Source organism: Epinephelus lanceolatus, chromosome 1 (genome assembly GCF_041903045.1).
Source record: "Epinephelus lanceolatus isolate andai-2023 chromosome 1, ASM4190304v1, whole genome shotgun sequence".
Lineage (NCBI taxonomy): Eukaryota > Metazoa > Chordata > Actinopteri > Perciformes > Serranidae > Epinephelus > Epinephelus lanceolatus.
In genome coordinates, this window is record NC_135734.1 from 22,590,327 (window position 1) to 22,611,176 (window position 20,850).

The following is a 20,850-nucleotide window of genomic DNA, read 5'->3' on the forward strand; positions in this document are numbered from 1 at the left end:
TTCAGTAGAAGGAAAGTGCTGTAGTTCCTTCATGAAACTGCTCACAACTAGGTCTGTTGATTATCTTGAGTAACCATCATGATTTCTGGACAGAGACATTAATTTTTTGACACTTTGAGCACCATAATCTGAGTGCCATCTAATTCCATGATACTTGAGAGAAGGCAGATGTCTCTATGACTGTTATCTCCAACATTCGGCAACTCACACTAAAACAATCGAGATTGATAGCTGGAAAACTCATCATCACACAGCTGAAAACTCAGCTTTTCTTCTGACCTCATGAAAGTTGACTTTTTAGAGATATGTGGCTCTCACAAAAATTCTGGACCTCACTATTTTCCAAACCCTGGCCACAGCCCTGTTTACAATAGATGTTTGGAGCCATAACTTAGGAAGTTTACATGCATTTTTAGTCCCAAATCATGATATTATTATTATTATTATTATTATTATTATTATTATTATTATTATTATCATCACTATTTGCCCTGCAGACCCATTTAAAACCAATGCTGCTGTTTTTTATACCCTGGTGTAACTGTGTATAATGTTGTCACTGTGTGCCAGTTGCTTAGCAATGAAAATGGTTTTATATGAATGATTGCTTTTTCTCTTCATAGTAAATATTCACAGCACTTTAGCAAAATTAACTCAAACTTCAAATAACATTTCAACACCATCATGTCTGACTTCGTGTGCAGTGCACTGGGGCTGAAGTGCTCAGAGACTGCATCTGAAACACAATACCGCAAGCTAAAGCCAAAAGATAAATCAATAAAAGAATTAACTTTACCCTGAACATACCATGCCGTGTATAGTACTATCACCATACTGCACTGCACTGAAAGAGCAAAAGTGTAGCCATGTGTTATTCACTCCTTCTTATTTAGGAAGGAGCTTTTAATAGCCTACATTAAAAAGCTTTAGGTGTTTGTTATCAATAATGAGGACAAATAATAAAAACATTTCTTAGAGGACTATCTTGTCAATAGTGCCTGGAATACAACATATATTGTACAAGATCGACCTCTAGTGGCTGTAGGGACAAATTGCACAGACTGCCGCGATATTATAGAAGCCGAAATAGCTCAGTTGGGAGAGCGTTAGACTGAAGATCTAAAGGTCCCTGGTTCGATCCCGGGTTTCGGCAGGGAATGGTTCCTTTTAGAAATGTGTGTGATGACATAGTTTGAGATTGTAGTGAAGGAAGTGACACAGAAAGTATCAACAAAAGAAAGAAAAATAAACTGTGTGGTGAAATACATGTGGAAATAAGTATAGGAATAAATAAATGTGGGAATAAATATGAAAATACTCAGGTACATACATAAATCTGAGAAATACACCCACTGTAAATGGTGATATATGACAATGCTGACAAACTTACAGTATTAAACAACTCAGATGGAGGCAAACTACCCACATATGTCAAAAATTCAGTCTTATGTTTTGGACTGAAAATGACATGAAACATGGATTGAATAAAACATTATTGGAAAACAATATTGTTTCAAAGGTTTTTGATTATCGAGTAATTATGATGATGATGATCGATGATGAAGACATTTTGGAGGATAATAACACAAAGCACTGGTATATATAGCAGCCAGTAGATGGCAGGAGTCATCCAGAGTTTCAGCATCCAAAGGAAACTGTGAATGCTACACTACAAGTAAAGGTGTATTACTGCACCTGCATACACTGTGCAAGCCAAAGGAGCTCAATTAACCCTGGGAAGGCGGTTGCTTGCTGAGGTGCATTTAGACTGATGGTCACACTGATATTACGGATATAATCTGGCTTAACAGAATCCGGTCAGGTCTAGTTGAAACACTCCACAGTCCAAGAGAGCAGGCCCAGGACCAGGAGTAACAAACGTCAGATATTTGCACCTCTCCTCATTGACACCTGAATGAATGACCAGCCTGCTCTCTGTGGTGATGTGCTGATCAGCAGTGCATCTGTAATGAACAGACAGAAGGTGGTTCAGAAAACTAACGATGCAAGTGACTGGCAGGAGGCGACAGAAAAGGTGTAAAATGTTGTTGCAGGGTTGTGTGTGTGTACATGTTTGGTGTGTGTTTAAAAGATGCCAACAATTTCAGACAGAGAAAAGGCAATATAAAAGGAACTGAGAAATTAGGGGCGAAATTGGCCCACACATTTCAGGCCTGATAGAAATCTGCAGTAAACATAGAACTTCCTGCAAAATGAGACCCTGTTAAATTTATTTTCTGCAACTTGTTTGCTTTTGAAATGAGTATTTTAAAAGTGGCCATAATAAGATCAGCAAAGAAACCAACTGACTGATTTCGAGGAAGACAGTGATTCTGTATAAGGTTGTTTTATTATTGCAATGTGGTACATGATTTGTAATTTTGAGGATCTGAATACTTTAATACTTCACATATGTCACAGATGTCTTACTATTGGTGGGTTTTGATTTTCCTGTAACACCAGTACTGACACTCTGGAAAATCATTTTCTTGCAGCCTTTTTTTTTTTTTTTTTTGGGGATGCATCGCTCCAATTTGTGGCCAGAGTTTTTGCAAATGGTCCAAACATGAATGCTAATTTGCCAACTGACTTGTTGAGGGTTCAGTTGTGTGGTCTGGTGCATGGAGACATGCTCTGAGACAACTCTCCTTCATGGCAAAAACAATATCAGGGTAGACGATGTCAGTGGCATGGAAACAGTAGCTTCTATTTTGGGGGTTTGGTTTTGTTTGTGCCTGTCTCTGTGTTTAACCCTGTTGACCTTTTGTTTAGTAACATACGCACAGTTCTAATTCTACAGGGGATGTGATTCTGTGTGTTTTGCAGGTAGACAGAGCCCAGCAGGGGTTGCCTTTCAAGCACACCAAGCCGGGTCAAAGATGTCTGAGCTTCAGGCAAAACAGTTTTTTTCTCCTTCACTGGTCAGTTTTGATGTTTTGGGTTATTTTGCCTCTATTACATGACTTCTTTCAGACTAGTGGAAGTGTTACTATGTTAACCTGCATTGTCCCTATCAAATAAACTAAATTAAATTAAATTAGTGGAAAGAAAACGTCCAAAATGCCAATCAAGGTGTTTATTTTAATTCATTTGTGGTCTGGAGATGTATGCAAAAAGCACATATTTAATTAGATAATGCCTCATTTGCATATTTAAACATACAATTTCTAAAAAATACTTTTAAGACGAATAAATGTCTTACAGCTATACTGTGCAGGATTATTGGTCATTGTTGGTTAATGTAAATGTAAAAGCCAACCCCAGATTTACTCCCATTTCTATTTATTTTTAATTTTTCGGCACTGTGTCTCTTGGGACCTGCTGCTGACAGTCTGGTACCTTTTCATAAAGCCCCAGCCCATTTGAAGTGCCGTGAGGGTACACGCCCATAAACGGCCCGAGCACAGGAAAAAAACAAAACAAAAGAAAACGCAGGAGGAGGGCAGAGTCTCTGCAGAAATAATACACCACCACACACCTCTGTTGGGTCGTTTCTACTAAGAGCAAAACGTGACCACATGTCTTTGTTGTTGAGGGAAATACCTCAAGTGGCCACACTGTCACGGTGCTGCATTTAAAGCCACAGATGAAGTGCTGAGTGTTGTTGACATACATCTGTTTAAAGGCCCCAGTCCATAAGAGTGATATGTTGACAGGTATCATAATGTAACCCAACACAAAGGTAACTGCCAAATATGGAGCAATGATAATGGTTATCAAGGGCTGACCTAATGTTTACCTGACTACAGCCTTGCTCTGCTGAGGCACCAAGGCTCAATTCATTTACTTACTTAACTGTACAGTGTAATATGTGGGCTTATATTTATGGCAGTAAGACTTTTAAGATATGAACTATTTCATCACTTTGTTTCTACTTCTGAAACATCTGTTGTTTGCTTCGTTTTCATCAAAAGGAACACCCATTCCACTTCTCACCGGCTGCACAACTGCTGGCCACATTTTGTGATGGGAATAACTTGTTCTATGCCTCTGGGTCGAATTACAGATTTTTTGCTGGTCCATATGCGAGGCAGTCAGACACGTACAGTACAGGCCAAAAGTTTGGACACACCTTCTCATTCAATGCGTTTTCTTTATTTTCATGACTATTTACATTGTAGATTCTCACTGAAGGCATCAAAACTATGAATGAACACATGTGGAGTTATGTACTTAACAAAAAAAGGTGAAATAACTGAAAACATGTTTTATATTCTAGTTTCTTCAAAATAGCCACCCTTTGCTCTGATTACTGCTTTGCACACTCTTGACATTCTCTCCATGAGCTTCAAGAGGTAGTCACCTGAAATGGTTTTCCAACAGTCTTGAAGGAGTTCCCAGAGGTGTTTTGCACTTGTTGGCCCCTTTGCCTTCACTCTGCGGTCCAGCTCACCCCAAACCATCTGGATTGGGTTCAGGTCCGGTGACTGTGGAGGCCAGGTCATCTGCCGCAGCACTCCATCACTCTCCTTCTTGGTCAAATAGCCCTTACACAGCCTGGAGGTGTGTTTGGGGTCATTGTCCTGTTGAAAAATAAATGATGGTCCAACTAAACGCAAACCGGATGGGATGGCATGTCGCTGCAGGATGCTGTGGTAGCCATGCTGGTTCAGTGTGCCTTCAATTTGGAATAAATCCCCAACAGTGTCACCAGCAAAACACCCCCACACCATCACACCTCCTCCTCCATGCTTCACAGTGGGAACCAGGCATGTGGAATCCATCCGTTCACCTTTTCTGCGTCTCACAAAGACACGGCGGTTGGAACCAAAGATCTCAAATTTGGACTCATCAGACCAAAGCACACATTTCCACTGGTCTAATGTCCATTCCTTGTGTTTCTTGGCCCAAACAAATCTCTTCTGCTTGTTGCCTCTCCTTAGCAGTGGTTTCCTAGCAGCTATTTGACCATGAAGGCCTGATTGGCGCAGTCTCCTCTTAACAGTTGTTCTAGAGATGGGTCTGCTGCTAGAACTCTGTGTGGCATTCATCTGGTCTCTGATCTGAGCTGCTGTTAACTTGCGATTTCTGAGGCTGGTGACTCGGATGAACTTATCCTCAGAAGCAGAGGTGACTCTTGGTCTTCCTTTCCTGGGTCGGTCCTCATGTGTGCCAGTTTCGTTGTAGCGCTTGATGGTTTTTGCGACTCCACTTGGGGACACATTTAAAGTTTTTGCAATTTTCCGGACTGACTGACTGACCTTCATTTCTTAAAGTAATGATGGCCACTGGTTTTTCTTTAGTTAGCTGATTGGTTCTTGCCATAATATGAATTTTAACAGTTGTCCAATAGGGCTGTCGGCTGTGTATTAACCTGACTTCTGCACAACACAACTGATGGTCCCAACCCCATTGATAAAGCAAGAAATTCCACTAATTAACCCTGATAAGGCACACCTGTGAAGTGGAAACCATTTCAGGTGACTACCTCTTGAAGCTCATGGAGAGAATGCCAAGAGTGTGCAAAGCAGTAATCAGAGCAAAGGGTGGCTATTTTGAAGAAACTAGAATATAAAACATGTTTTCAGTTATTTCACCTTTTTTTGTTAAGTACATAACTCCACATGTGTTCATTCATAGTTTTGATGCCTTCAGTGAGAATCTACAATGTAAATAGTCATGAAAATAAAGAAAACGCATTGACTGAGAAGGTGTGTCCAAACTTTTGGCCTGTACTGTATTTCTCCAGCCAGCGATAGTGCTGCTGAGGGAGTGAAGAGACAACTCTGCTGTCCTATTAAGCTTCCTAGAAAGTGAAGTAAAGAGTCGGGGTGAGCCAATGCCCTTTGGCCTTCCTCAGCTGCAGATGAGGAACACAGCCAACATGCCATAGACGTTGTTCAGCCCGGGCCTGTATGTTTAGTTTAATGTCACTCCAAGGCTGACTTTTCTAGTTTGTGAAAACATGATGCACATAAAAAAATAACTGGCAGCACACGCAAACGAACAGTAGAGATGTCTGCCTTCTCTTGAATATAATGGAACTAGGTGGCACTCGGCTTGTGGTGCTCACAGCACCTGAAAAAACAAGTTTGGAAAACTCAACAGCAATGTCTCTTTCCAGAGATCATGACCCTGTTACTCTAGAGGAATCCACAGATCTTGATGTGAGCAGTTTCATGCAGGAACTATTTTATTTTTACTGAACTATACAAGAAAGTGATAATCTTCTCATGACCAAGAGGCTCATGACAGTGTTAGATGTAAACATTAACTGCCTCCTCAGCTGAGCTGCAACGTTAGCTAGCTCAATGGTGCTAGAGATGCTAGCAACAGAAGCATGCGTCCTTCTCCCTTCCTTCTTTTTTAGAGCTTCAACCACCACAAGCCAAATAGCAACTAATTTGATTATATTCAAGAGAAGGCAACATCTCTATGGCCAATATCTCCAACACTCAGCAACTCATTCCAAAACCCTATAGACTGATTAATAGCACTACAGGTAAGGGTAAAAATATGTATTTTTGATTTTGGGGTGAACTGTCCCTTTAAGTTTTACCTTTTTTTTTGTATGGATCTTCAGGCATTGTTGCAACCATCGCTCAGAGGAAAACAAAATCACCTTGTATTTGAGACTCTGAATGACCTTACCGTTTGAGGACAACAATGTTTTGACAACTGAAGCTTTTGTTCTTCAGTGTCAATCCCAGTAGTGTGTATTGGCAGGCAGTGAATTGTTTCCCTTGTGTATGATCCTTGTGTTTATCTCACTTGCATTCTACATGAAGCAAACTCTGTTTATTAATAGCTACTGTAGCCCGCAGCCTGAATACCTAACAGCATGTGGTATTTTAAGTGGGAGCATCAGTGTTTGGTGACCCATGAGCACTTGGTTAGCGGGTTTATCTGGGGTGATGTCATTTGAGGTGACTGGTGCGTAAAATGTCTCCACACAGGTAAGATCAGCCTTTCACCACTCCACCCCGCCAGGTGCCAGACCAGCAGAGGCAGAGCTTGTGTGTTTGCATTTACATGTTTGTGTGAGGAATAATTGTTTGTGTGTTTTTGTATTTGCCTTTTGTGTATGTTTTACTCTGTTTCTGCCTGTCTGTATCAAGCCCCAACCTCCAAGGCTAAAAAAATGAAGGCAATGTGGAAGTGCCACAAACTGCAGTTCCATGAATGACCACTTGAGACTGGCTCCAAATATTAAAATCCAACCTCTTGTCCAAATATGGTCACTTCTGGCTCCAAAAAGCCAAGATGGTAATGGCTAGAATGCCGAACCAGAACCATGAAAAATGCTGAGCATACATATACAGTAGTATTTATTAGAGGCATTTATGTATAAAGGAGCAGTTATTTGTAAGTGTGTTTGTATTGTGTTTGAGTTGTGGGATAGACCTAGCCAAGTATATTTGTGTGTGGGTTTGCGCTCTTTGTTACTTTGCCCTTCACATTCCCCTCTTATGCATCCATACCTTGTGTTTGTGTTATATCTACTCAGCACCTCCATATATGCCCCTTCTCCAATGTCCATGGCCACAAAGGGCAAAAGACAGACCTCACCCATCCTTTGTTCCTGCACTCCCCTGCCCTCACGCCTATCAACCATCCTTCTCTACAGGGGTCCTCTTCATACAGATACATTTGCTGATCATATTTATAGGACACCCAAACAAGCTGGAGCTGCTGCCGGGAACTGGAGCTGCCGCCACTGTGATTCAATTAAACATAGACCCACATGGCTTACTCTCACTCTGTGTCCTTTGCCGCTCTGTTATTGTTGATAGATGATAACTTACTGATTCAGTTTGCTAGGTTTTTGCTTTTTCACAAATAGAATTCAAGTTTAGAAATCTGAAATTGTGTTTCAAATAATTTTTAGCCTCTCTGGGACAAGGTAGTCTAGATTTGACCAGTTTAATTATAGCAGTCTATAGAGATGAACCCCAAGGTACTTGAATCTCCCCACCTGTTCCACCTCTTCTCCAGTGATCCCCAGACTGGCATGTGTTGTGTCCTTGTGTCTCCTGAAGTCAATGACGAGCTCCTTTGTCTTGTTGGAGTTAAGGAGCAAGTCACGTGTTCTGACACCAGGATGTGCGGGCCTGGATCTCCTCTCTGTAGGCTGTCTCATTGTTGGTTATTAACCCCACCGCCACTGTGGCATCGGCAAACTTGTATGTGTAGTTTGTGTTATGAATGGAAGTGCAGTCGTGTGTGAATATAAGTGGGTATAAGAGTGGACTGAGAACACCGCCTTGGGGGGTGCCGGTGTTGAGGATGGTGTTAGAGGAGATGAGGTCTCCAAGTCTCACATGCTGTGGTCTGTGGGAGAGGAAGTCCTTAATCCAGCTGCAGAGGTGGTGGTCCAGGCCCAGTGACAGCAGCTTGTTGACCAGCTTGCCCGGGTTGACAGTGTTAATGGCCAAGCTGAAGTCAACAAACAGTATTCTCACGGTATTCTCTCAGTGACGGGGTTCTCCCGGTGTGTCAGTGCAGTGTGGAGCAGGAGTGAGATGGTGTCTTCAGTGCACCTGTTGGTTTTATAGGCAAACTGATACTGCTCCAGGTCAGCAGAGACGGAGGCCTTGATGTGGTGCATTACCAGTCTTTCAAAGCATTTCATGGTTTTCGGTGTTCGGTATCAACAGGCTGATAATCATTCAAACTTGTAACTGCTGAGCACCTGGGGATGGGGATAACGGTCGTGGGCTTCAAGCAGGTAGGAACTGTGGCCTCCTTCAGTGACCTACTGAATATGTCGGTGAAGACAGCCGCAAGTTGGTGTGCACATGCCTTTAGAGCACGTCCTGGGACCCCATCCAGACCAGTTGTCTTCCTGCTGTTGATGTTGAGCAGGGTCCACTTAACCTGGTACTGGTGCAATACCATTGGTTGCCTCTCTTCCTGAGGGGGATTGGTAGTGTGTGAGGGATATTGACTGTGTGTGAGGGGTGCTGGAGATGGAGATGGCAGTCTCGTGTTGCTGGTGTTGCTGTCAAACCGAGAGAAGGTGTTCAGCTGATCAGGGAGGGAGGGGTCATCTGTAGAGGGTGATGAGTGATGAGTTGTTCAATATATTACAGTCGTTTTGATTCAAATTTCTAATTTTTCTTAAAGTTTGTATTTAACATAACACCTTCTTATCTCAATGAATTGTTCTAAAAACAAAAAAAATATATATTTGACACAAAAAGGCAATTTATTATTTTGTGTGGTTGAAATATGCTTGGCTTTTGGATTTTTGCCTTATCTTCTGGCCCCCTTGGTCGGTGAATCAAAAGTTAATTTCAGTGGTAAAGCATTCATGTTTTCACAGACATTGATGTATACTGTAAGTGCAATTTTATCTCTAGGCAAAATTCTCAGTGAATGAATGAAATGTGCTTGAACTGGTGTGTTTACTGTGGAATGTGGAAAGAACTTGTCAGACATCTTATGGGGAGGGGGTTGGACTCTCAGTAGCTATATGACTGGATCCTAGTGGGCCGGCAGCCAACACCTTCAGCTAGGAGCAGCAATTTTAGATGGCTACTCCAACTCCTACCACTGTAAGTCTTTATTTTGCACCATGTTCTGCTCATTGTATCAAAGCTGTTTGCTCTTTCAGACCAAGTTTTCTGATGTAGTTAGAAAGTATTGTTTTTTATATTTGACTATTGTCAGTGTATTTTGTCCTGCATCTCAGTTTCCAAGGCATGTTGGCCGCGACCTGTTCTTGGGAAAGCAAGACTCGGCCAAAACCTAGTGTATGCCTGGACCATGTATGAAATGCTGGAGGGCTTTTAATTTAAAACTAGGACTTTTATTTTGAAACAGGAAGTGGTGGCATATACTCAGTCATGGACTTTTGCTGTTACAGCACTGGCTCTGTTGTTGCGGTCCAGCCCCAAAACCTCTGTAAATACATCTTACTCACTACAGTGCATTTAGACACAGTCACACAGCAGAACGGACTTGCTTCTCTGCAGCTGTAACTGCTGTTCAATCAATTGTGTTAAATCAAGCAAAACCTTCCCCTCTCCAGCTCCAGTCGGGGAGATGGAGGATATGGCATCAGAGCAGAAATCAGAGAGCGAAATTCAGAATGAGTCCATGAGAAAGTTTGAAAAAAAGAAGGAGGACTAATAATTCAAGCAATTCAAGTCAATCAGTGGCAAAGGATGATACATATCTTGTTGGGTGGAGAGCTGTGACACAAGCGAACACAATTTTTCAAGGATCCACATGTGGTTAGAAAGTTTAAAAAGTTGGAGAAGTGATTTTGTTAAGAATTACAACAAGTGGAATTGTTATTCCTGAGTGTGTCCAGGTATCACAGAGATATTTAACATTAAAGTTGAGTATTTGGAGACAATAACAGTGTGACTTATTTCCCACTTGGGTCAGAGGTGAGGAAGAAGGGAGTGGTGAATGGAGTGCCATTGTCAATGGAGGCCAAGTTCTTCTTGGATATTGCAGGTGAAGCACAAAGATTGACAGGATTCTGACAAAGGTAAGAGGAAAGTTATTCTGAAGGGGTGTTACTGGAGAGAAAGTGCCGTGAGTATGTGTGTTAAAGAGTGAGGCCATATGAGACAGCCCCTCTCAGATGTTACTGCAGTCTGTCGAGGCGTTAGAAGATGGGGAAAATGCAGGAAGGTAAATTGTTGTGTGGAAGAGGGCAAAGAAGCCAAAGAGAAAGCAAAGTGCCTGCACTGTCAGGGAAATTGTGAAAATAGAAAGGGGATTATCATATGCCGAAGCTACCAAGAGAATGAGATATGATGAAATTGTGGGAGTGCAAGAAAAGGAACAGAAAAGAAATATCAGCAGATCAGTATATCTGCATGGACCATAGGGGGTTTCTGCCAAAAATTGCCATTGTTGTAAATCCTGCAGTTGAAAGGATTTAGATGGTGCTGGACACTGCCAGGAGACTCTTGAAGGTTGGGACATATCTGGAGAGGATGTAGATAATACACTGAGGGAGGGATTTGCACCAGCTCAGACAACCGGGTGTGGCATTAACGGGTCCCGTTAATGCCACAAATAGTTTGCACTGTGAAATTGATCAAATCTAGTGGGTGGCAGTCATGCAACTTATCATGGATGCTAATCACCATAAAACTGTGGTTGTTAATTCCCATCCCTGCCATAGACTTAATAAAAGGATGGATGACATGTCTTCATGTCTTCCCACTGTACAAAAATGAAGCCAAAACTATCCCAGATACAGCCACTGTCATCTTGCGCTGGTGATTTGAGTCTGTGCAGTCTGTTCTCCCACTTGGCACAAGAGAAAGTTGGTTGCAATCTGCAACCTCACCACTAAATGCCATTAAATCCTCCACACTGGAGGATTTAATGATTTAAGATGCACCTTAAGACCCTACTTTTATTCTCTGGCTTTTAATTGTGTTTGAGCCATTTTAATCTGATTCACTGGGTCTTAAATGTGTGTAAACCTGTTTCTATTTTAACTTATTTTAATCTTGCTTTATTTCCACAACATCTGTGCACATATAATGTATTTCTTTAAGCTTGAATCTATAAATATATATGTCTGTCTTTGTGAAGCACTGAGGTGCAAAACCTGTTTGTTTTGCTAAATGTTAAACCTGTTTTCCTTTCCCTACCCCTCACTTCATATGAGGAAATAGTGCTGCTTGCTCTGTCAGGTTGTTAAAACCCTGCTGTCATAGACAGAAAAACAGCTGATCAGTGTCCCCATCACTCCTAGTTTTTCTTCTTTCCTCTCTCTGTCCCTTCCCCCAGGGCTCCCCCCTCCCACCACTGTCTTTTGCTACCTTCTTTCCCTTTGGGTACTCCTGATTGGTGGATTACTTGTGATGGGGGTGGGCCCAGTATCAGGCTTGTGAGAGCTTTACCAGTAGTGAGTCACCTCTCAGCTGTCAGACAGCATCCAGTCTGCAGTGGAAGCACAAGCAGGATCTGCCTCTGTTTGCTTTATCTGCTGCTGCAGCACTAGTTATTCTCAGCTTGAACAACTGCCAGACAAGGAGAGAAACAGGAATTAAATATCCATTAAAACTTGGCCTTGTATTCTGTTTCTATTCTTCGTCCACCTTCATTTCCTAATGCCCGTGGTAGTGTGGTCAGGGCCAGAGGAGGATGGGTCCAGCTGTGGAGGCTCAGGCCCAGAAGGCCATGGATGCAGAGCAGCAGCAGCACCAGCAGTGCTACATGGAAAAAGGGGTGATTCTTGAGCCCTTCGCACACCAAGTGGGGGGACATTGCTGCGTTCTGCGCCTCGGGGAGCAGACCATCTGCAAACCCCTCCTCCCCCGTGAACACTGGTTCTACAATAATGTGCCTGCTGCACTGAGGAAGTTTACCCCCGAGTACAGAGGTAATGCCAACTATGCTTTACTAACCTGTGCTGACGCTGTTTTGTTTTGTTGTATTGTTATGCATCTCTGTCTTTATTTCACTGCTCCATGTGCACATTTGTTCATGTCAGGTGGAAATTGATATTTCCATGTTGATTCTGAAGCGTAGACCTAATTCTGAGATTTTTTAGGATACTGATCTCCCAGCTCCTGCTCAGGTGTTGTTTTTTATGTGCCAAAATGGGCCACAGGAGGGTGCTGCGGCTGAGCCTTCAATGGGAGTCTGTACTAACACAGCACATGACACACTTTTAAGGATGTGTAAAAAGTAAACAGAGCATGATCATGGGCGGATTATGAGACAATGGGTCCCTTGGCACATATACAAGACCCCTCCACCTCTGTTCAGCTGGAACAAGACACACAGACTTTATAGTTATTTAGCCTCTTTTTTGCGTGTCTTTTTGTAGTCATCTTTCTGTGGTTTTTTTTTTGTCTCTTTGTAGTTGCTTTGTCTCTTCGCAGCTGTTTTGCATCTCTTTTCATTTCATATTTCTTTGTGGTCATTTTGAGCCTCTTCCTTCCTCATGGGTGTGAAGTGAGATTACTGAGTTAATGAAATATGTTGAGTCTAAAGCCAGAGTTTTCAGTCCTACAAAAGTGGCTCTCACCATGGTAACTTATGCTGCAGACCTAACCTGACTAGGACTAGTTTTTGTTGCAGGTTTTGGCTTGAAATCCGCTAAAAAGCACCTTTCACAACTCCTCTGAGGAGCATTATGTGAGCTGTAACATTACATAAAATGCCACTGAATGAAACCATGCAATACCAGTAGCACTTAGATCAAAATAACCCCATGGAGGAATCCACTAGAAAAGCACTGGAGCACAAGAAAAGCACTGGAGCACTCAGATCACTTGTGATGAATTTATTAATGACTAACGTTTCGACGCCAACTGCGTCTTCATCAGAGAGCAGTTGGCGTCGAAACGTTAGTCATTAATAAATTGACTCCAGTGCTTTTCTTGTGGATTCCTCCATGGGGTTATTTTGATCTAAATTGTCCTGTTCTGAGAAGCACCGACCTCCAACTGCCGAAGGACTGAAGCGCAAGAGATTCCCTATACCAGTAGCACTTACTTGCATGTATTGCATTGCATTGAGCTTTTTTTTATACAATCAGAGCCCACTGCCCGCACATGTGCTGCTTTGAGAGCTCAGTGTCTCTGTGTCAGTGTCTCTGTGTCCCATCTGTCAAAAGATGCCTTAAAGAGATGTGGGTGTTGGCACAAACAACTGGGTAGGTCCTTTATCTTGTCATCGTCATTGTGCTTTGATTCTTATGAGAGACATGCTCTCTTCACCGCTCCATGACACAAATGTCTCACAGATGTCTTTCTGTTTCCCTCTGCGTCCTGCTCTCAGGTGTGGTGTCAGTGAGCTTCGAGGAGGATGCAGAAGGGAACATTTCCTTCATTGCTTACCCCCTCCAATGTGATCCAGAGGCAGATCTGGAGAACAAGAACTCCTCGGTCGACTGTGAGCCCAAAAGCGAGATGCTCATGGGTGGGAAAATTATGGACAGCAAAAATGACAGCACAGATGGCCAAAGCCATTGTACAGACAAGGATAAAGGGTGAGATGAAAGAGAGACAGCAGTAGACTGAGCGACTTGTTACTCATGATAAAGTAGAAGGTGCAGTCAGTGCCTGAACAGGCAGTGACAAAGTGAGTCACTTTCACAATTAAATTGAGGCTCATGTAAAATAAACTGACAATTGCTTTGGTCACTTTAGAACTGTAACACAAGCATGATGAATTTAAGACTCACACGTACAACTTAATGCAAAATTGGCTCTAAATACTGTGAGAGGCTTATCCTTGACCCTGGCAGCCAGAAAGAGGGTCACAGCCACAGGGTTACACAAGTGCAATAGATGCATGGTTGTGCGTATACACAAACACGAACTCAGTCATCCCTTGCCTATATTACCAAGCCAATTCAACATACCAGGGATATATTTTCCTTATCTGGCTTTAATCACCCTAACATTGGCAGTCTGGATAACAAATATCACAAAACTCATTATCAGCTTGTTCAGTCAACGCTGGGTTTTCCTACCCAGCCACGATCGCATTCATGTGAAAGAGGCAGGGTTGTTTAATTACAAGCGACATCAGCAGAACCATAAATAAGGTAAGTCTAACAAAATAAGAAGGTGTAGAAACACTAGACATAATTTTCAAATATTAAAAGTAGGCCAAGGCTTAAAATATGTATGATATATTTAGATATAAGTTAAATACAGAGTGAGTATTTTTTGCTGTTTAGTTGATGAAAATGAAGAAACTACTCTGAATATGTCACATAAAAAAGTAAGGCCAGACTGTTGCTGCTACCACTGACCTATAAAGAATATTTGTACCTGTCCATGTCAGGAACAAACAGGTTGGGCTGTTGCCAGACTGTGATCCCATACTCTGAAGTAAACCTGCTCCAGAGCAGATTAGCTGTTCAGCATAACTTACCACAGTGATTTATCCTGGCAAAAAGTGAACCAACTTTGTAGAGCTAAACAACCCAGGGTTAACGCTGAAGCTACCTTGCTAACCCCAAATCCAGCTTCATAGCATACAGGCCTCTGGAGTGGTGAAACCAGATGGCTGATGGCAAAATATATGTAGAGACTGATACTGAATGTTTTGGATGGATGATAGTGAGCTACGATATTCCATTAGGTTTCTTTTTACATCCGATAGAACAGTTTATCACTGCCCTTTTGTTTTATGCTGTAATACCCACATACGTACTCTAACCACATACACAAGAAGATACATTGGGTCTGTTTTGCTTTTCTCCTTTGCGCCAAAATGTAACGACATGCTTTCTTTGTCTACCCTCCAGTGTTTACAAGCTGCTGCAGGAAACCAATGTTCTCTACTACAGCCTGGAGCACAGTCATACTAATGCTGTACCACAGCTCAAACACAAACCCTGGACCTCAGCAAGCCAACAGTACTACCTGAAGAAGGTGAAGGACAGAGCCATGCAACGCAACCAATACAGTATCCTTTCATTGACTGAGAACCACACTTTGGTTTCTATTTTGCCAAATTTTAATAGGAAGAGACAGGAATAATTGTTCAGAGGTTCCAGGCTAAAGGACATGGCATGGCCAACTGAGCTACCAGGACACCTTAATACCTGCCGAGTTAAATACAGTTGAAATGTATACAAGATTATCAGTGGCTTCAGTATGGACCTGAGGTCTGTTATCTAATACAGTGTCCAATTATCAATGTCTTTTTCCTGCGAAGTAACACCTCTGAAGCACTTCCATTAAAGCCTCGTCTCTACCAAGTAGTTCGGTTCAGTTCAGTTTGGTATGTATTAAAACGATTATTTTTACATTTCCACTGTAAAAAGTTGTGGATGGTACTAATAGAGCCATCCCTATTTTTCGTCACCCCTCTGTTGAGGTACCAAACACACTAATGCGGTACTAAAGGTGGAGCTTGAAACACGGCAGTCCATTGACTGGTCAAGAGAGAATTGACACTCTTGCTCAGGGCTGAGTTGTGGCTGGTTTTGAAACTCTCACTGCAGCCTCTTCTTTTTTTATGTGAAAATATTGGCATGCCAACCCCATTTGGTGGATGATAAGGTGAGGACTTTACTCTGTATCACCGTTGAAGAGGAAATTCAGCGAAAGCTGGACAGAGCAGTGAGTAACAACAACCCTACCTACTTTTAGGAGTACCGTGGTTGAAATGTTAAACGGATCTACGGTCTATTTTGGTTCTAAAAGTACTATACCGAAAGGTTTTGGTGGAGACAAGGCTTCAGTTACTTGATATTGCTGTGACTTGCCTGTATATATTGCAAGGATTATAGCATGTTTGTGACTACAGTGAAACCTGTGACTCTGGCCTACTTGACTCAGTACACCAGAATTCATCCTGCTGGAGGACCTGACGTGGCGGTACACGATGCCGTGTGTGTTGGACCTCAAGATGGGCACACAGCATTATGGAAACGGAGTTACAGAGGAGAAGAAGGCAATGAAGAAACACAAGTGCCAGCATAGCACATCAAACCTAATAGGAGTCTACATAGGTGGCATGCAGGTGGGCCTTTACCAAGACTGGCTTCAGTGTTAATGGCTCTGTCTTAAAGGAATAGTTCGCCATTTTTGGAAACGTGATTATTGACTTTCTGGTTGAGAGTTAGGTGAGAAGATCTATACCAATGTCATATGTCTGTCAGTCAACCTAGACTCTATTTTCCCATGGTTTTGGGACTAAGTGAGTGGGGAAAACAATTTCTGGTTTCAGTACTGACCAAGGGTATTGCAGACGTGAAACATACTGCAATGAAATCATCAAGGCACTTCGGAAAATATACGTCCACTAAAACTGCTTTTTTTGCCATTGACTCAGATTGGGTTTAGGCTCGATTGCTGTTATAAGTGTCTGACAAAGAGGTTTTTCTTCACCTTTCTCTTAATCTGGTCTGTTTGTTATTGTATCCAACTAAGTCTCACTCGAGAAGTCTTGTTCTGAAATCTTTTGAGAGGTGACTTGTTGCAGGAAGACAATAACAAACAGACCAGATCAAGTGGAAGGTAAAGAAAAACGTTTTATTTTTCTGCCTGTCGGTGGCAAAACAAGTGGATGTACACTGACAGTGTGCTATTGCCCTGAAGATTACATTTCAGCACGTTTCGCAGCTGCCAGATACAGTGCTCTTGAGAAATACTGGAACAATGTCAAGAAGTGTTGTTCTTGTTAGTCACTTAGATGAAAAAATTGGGTCAGGGCTGAAAAATACAGAAGTTTCTCTTATAATACAATACAAGCCCACAGCCAGCAGCTGGTCAGCGTAGCATTGCACATAAACAGGAAACAGTTAGCCTGGCTCTCTGGATGTCAGACCATAAGAAGCATGTATCCAAGAGGAAGCTAACAAAATTGCAGACACCGCCAAAAACACATAAATATAGTGAGGCAAAACAGCAAATGGACTAAACTGGGGTTTACTTTGACTATGACTTTCATTGCTGTACAAAGTGTAGTCAGCAATTTCTTCTTAGTGCACCTGTAACTGTTTGGGAACAATAGAAGACCGACCTCTTACTGTATCACTGTAACTAGCTGTGACCTATCTAGGACCTAGGAGAGAGAGAGAGAGTGTGTGTGTGTGTGTGTGTGTGTGTGTGTGTGTGTGTGTGTGCGTGTGCGCATATCTGTGCATGTTTAAGTATCTGTCCAGAACTAATCTTGCAAACTACTGGACCAATCAGCCTAATATGTTGTGTGCATGTTTATGACTATGCTCCAGGACCTCTTGTGGTTTTGGTGATTTAAAACTGTTGAAAAAACTTGTTTTATTGTCTGTTTCATACCGTCATCAACTGCTCCATCAAAAGTAGACAAGGAGCTTATTTCAGTTAGTTTTTGGGATGCTTCTAGAACACAGTGCGTTGCATCTGCAAGAATTAAAAGAATAGTCTAGGGTGGCCGCGGTCAGCCCAGGCAGCTGCTCGGCCACCTTGCTGAGATCTGCAATCTTGTGACTGAATACGCTTTTCTAGTTTAAGTAGAAACCAAAAAATAAAAATAAGACACAAAACAATAGGTGTACAATAAACAGTAAATTGATTGTAAAACTAGCTGGCCGGTCTAGTCAAGGGGAAACAAGACCAATTTTAGACAGGACTTGGAACAAATCTTTGGTGTTAAAGAAGTAATCAGTGTTCCTTCTCTACCTTTCCAACCCTTCTATGTCTCTACATCCCTTCAGGTGTACCAGTGTGATGCAGGCCAGCTAATGTTCATAAACAAGTTCCTTGGCCGCAGGCTGACCCTTCAGGACTTCAAGGAGGCTTTGTTCCAGTTCTTCCACAGCGGCAGGCGTCTACGACGTGAACTCTTTGCCCCGGTGCTGCGTAGGCTCCGAGAGCTGCAAGTTGCCCTGGAAGCCTGTGACTCCTATCACTTCTGGTCCAGCTCCCTGCTCATCATCTATGATGCAGCATCCCAACAAAAACACACTGAGGACAGCCTTTCTAAAGAAGAAGAGGATGAGGACAAGAATGTAGAGGCTGAACCAGAAATGGAGGAGGAGGATGCGGACGTGGCTGAAGAACCGGGTTCACTTGGTTTTCCCCGTAGACCCTCCACATCTAGCGATGGCAGCATCAGTGACGGGAGCTCAGATGCCAGCCAGACTCACTTGTCCCACTCACATCCTCGTGCCCCCTTGGTGGATGTAAGAATCATAGATTTTGGCCAGTTCTCCTGCACACATTTCCAAGAGGACAGCGTGGTGCACAAGGGCCAGGACAACGGCTACATGTTTGGTCTCCAGAATCTGATCAGCATCATCTCTGAGCTGGAGAATCACAGCACAGACTGAGCACTGACATGACGCACACACATTCAGACACAGATGCACAGTAACACAATGAAGAAAGATGAGGACTGGATTACAAAGCAGAGAGAGATTTCTCCTCTCCCCTTTAAAATTATATCTTGTTGTAGCAGGCCTTTCAATGGTCCTGTTTCTGCCACGGGTGCTTCTCAGTATTCCTGATATATAAGTCCATCTTTGGGATATGACAGAGACCTGCATATAACATAGACGAACCATCTGTGAGACTGATGCAGTGATTTACCCTTCATTCTGTTTTACTGGGGTCACCCTCAGGACAAAAGGGTAGGCAGCAAAAAAAGCAGTTTGAAAGTAGAAATCTTTTCCTTATGTCCAATTCCAAAGACGGTTTCAGCATTTTGCACATACAAACACATTTTGTTGAAGAAGTGTGTGTTGCCTCTGGAACAGGGCTGTGTAAGAGAGCAGGAGTTGAGAGGAGGGGAGGTAGTGAGCCAACACCTTCTAGTCTATGTTCATCTTCACTCAAAGAGACTATATCCATATTAGTATCAGGGACACATGATTTCTTTTTAAAGAAGTCTCATAAAATAAACTGAAATTTCTAAAAACATAATGTGAATGAATGATCCTGAAAAGTAATGCATTCACTTGAGGAAAAAAATGGATTGTTATACCAGAATTATGGTGCTTGTTTTTCATAATTAACATGATTAGTGTCCCAAACTCATGAGAAAAGTTTTAATGGAAAAGAAACGGCATCTTTTTTTAAATTAACAAGATTATTATCACAGACTAAATTAAGAAAATTTAATTGAAAAAATAGTGCTTGTTTTCCTGAATTAAAAAAGATTATTATTCCAGAATTATGAGAAAAGGTTTCAAGAAAAAAAAAGTGTCTTTATTTAATTATTTGTTTTTAATTAATGAGATTATTATATGAGAAAAGCTTTGCTCTAGATTCATGAGATTATTATCTCAGAATTTCAAGGGGGAAAATTTCTGCTTGTTTTTCTAAATTAACAAGATAATCGTGTTGGCTCAGAAACATAGCACAATTTTTTCAAGTGAATGCATTACACGTACATAGAATGAAAAAGACTACATTCCATATTATTAATGTTATAATAATAATAATTGAAATTGTTATTTGACATGGTTGGATACCTCTATTGTGTGTGTAAGTGTTGTCCACAGTTTTTTGGGGAAGAAAATACAGACTTGGGTTTGTGTTAACATCTGCATGTTCTTTCATATTTGCTGTTACTTGTTGACAAGGCCAGGAGCTTTTTAATCACTGGGTTAAAGACAGAAACCACAGACTTCCTGCCCACTGGAAATTTTAATGTTGCAACAATCAAATTTTATTGAAATATCCAGCATGTGAGGTCATCTCCTTGGTGTGTACAAGTGTATACCAAGTATGTGATAACAGATTAATTAATATCTTTACATCTTTATCTTTTATCTTTACTTTATATCCTGTAAAGTATGACAGGACTTGTCTGCATCAATATGAGCAGGCCCACTCACACCACCTACTTTCCAGGCAAGTAACTGGAGCAAATACCAAGCCTGAGGCCTGTAAAGTGATGTAATGTTGTGGATTGCAGCCAAGACACTAGATTCACATTTGCAGACCTCCCTCAATCTAGAAGAATTGATCCAAAAATGTTTAAAAAGAGACAACGCTTGTTCTGACAGGGAAATGGTGATGACACAACATCCTGGGCTGCCTCAGCCAGTCTCTAACCAGTCTGAGGCTGACAGAGACGAGTCAGAGTCACAGGCTCTGTGTGATGTGAAGAGAACGGACAGTCTGGGTGAGGAAGAGCTTTTAAACAGACACGTGCTTGTGTCAGCAGAGAACACGGTAAGGTTAGAATATGCCGGTGTGCATATATCATGCATCTTATGGTAATTTTGTGTGCACATTTGTTTTATGTGCAGAGTTAGAGCATATCTACACTCATATTAGTGAATGAGACCCATTGTCTCTTTCTAGAAATCATGATCTTGTTACTCAAGATAATCCACAGACCTTGCTGAAGACGTTCATGTAGAAACTATTTTATTTCTACCAACCTACACCTGCCAAGTGTATCACTGCGGAGAAGGAAGCGTGCATCTACTCATGGACAAGAGGCTCGTGCTTGTGACAGCACGAGATGTAAACA

The 20,850-nt window shown here is 41.9% G+C and overlaps 1 protein-coding gene and 1 non-coding gene across 2 annotated transcripts; both read left to right on the forward strand.

Annotated features, from left to right (window-relative positions):
* Positions 1-1,080: 1,080 nt before the first annotated feature.
* On the forward strand, positions 1,081-1,153 carry trnaf-gaa (transfer RNA phenylalanine (anticodon GAA)). Its single transcript has one exon. It is a non-coding gene; the product is annotated as a tRNA-Phe (tRNA).
* Positions 1,154-11,921: 10,768 nt separating this feature from the next.
* LOC117256444 (inositol hexakisphosphate kinase 2-like) lies at positions 11,922-19,909 on the forward strand. The gene is made up of 5 exons (XM_033625865.2): positions 11,922-12,298; positions 13,705-13,915; positions 15,185-15,345; positions 16,232-16,407; positions 18,083-19,909. The coding sequence occupies exons 1-5, from the start codon at positions 12,061-12,063 to the stop codon at positions 18,695-18,697; spliced, it is 1,401 nt and encodes a 466-aa protein (XP_033481756.2). The 5' UTR covers positions 11,922-12,060; the 3' UTR covers positions 18,698-19,909.
* Positions 19,910-20,850: the final 941 nt, after the last annotated feature.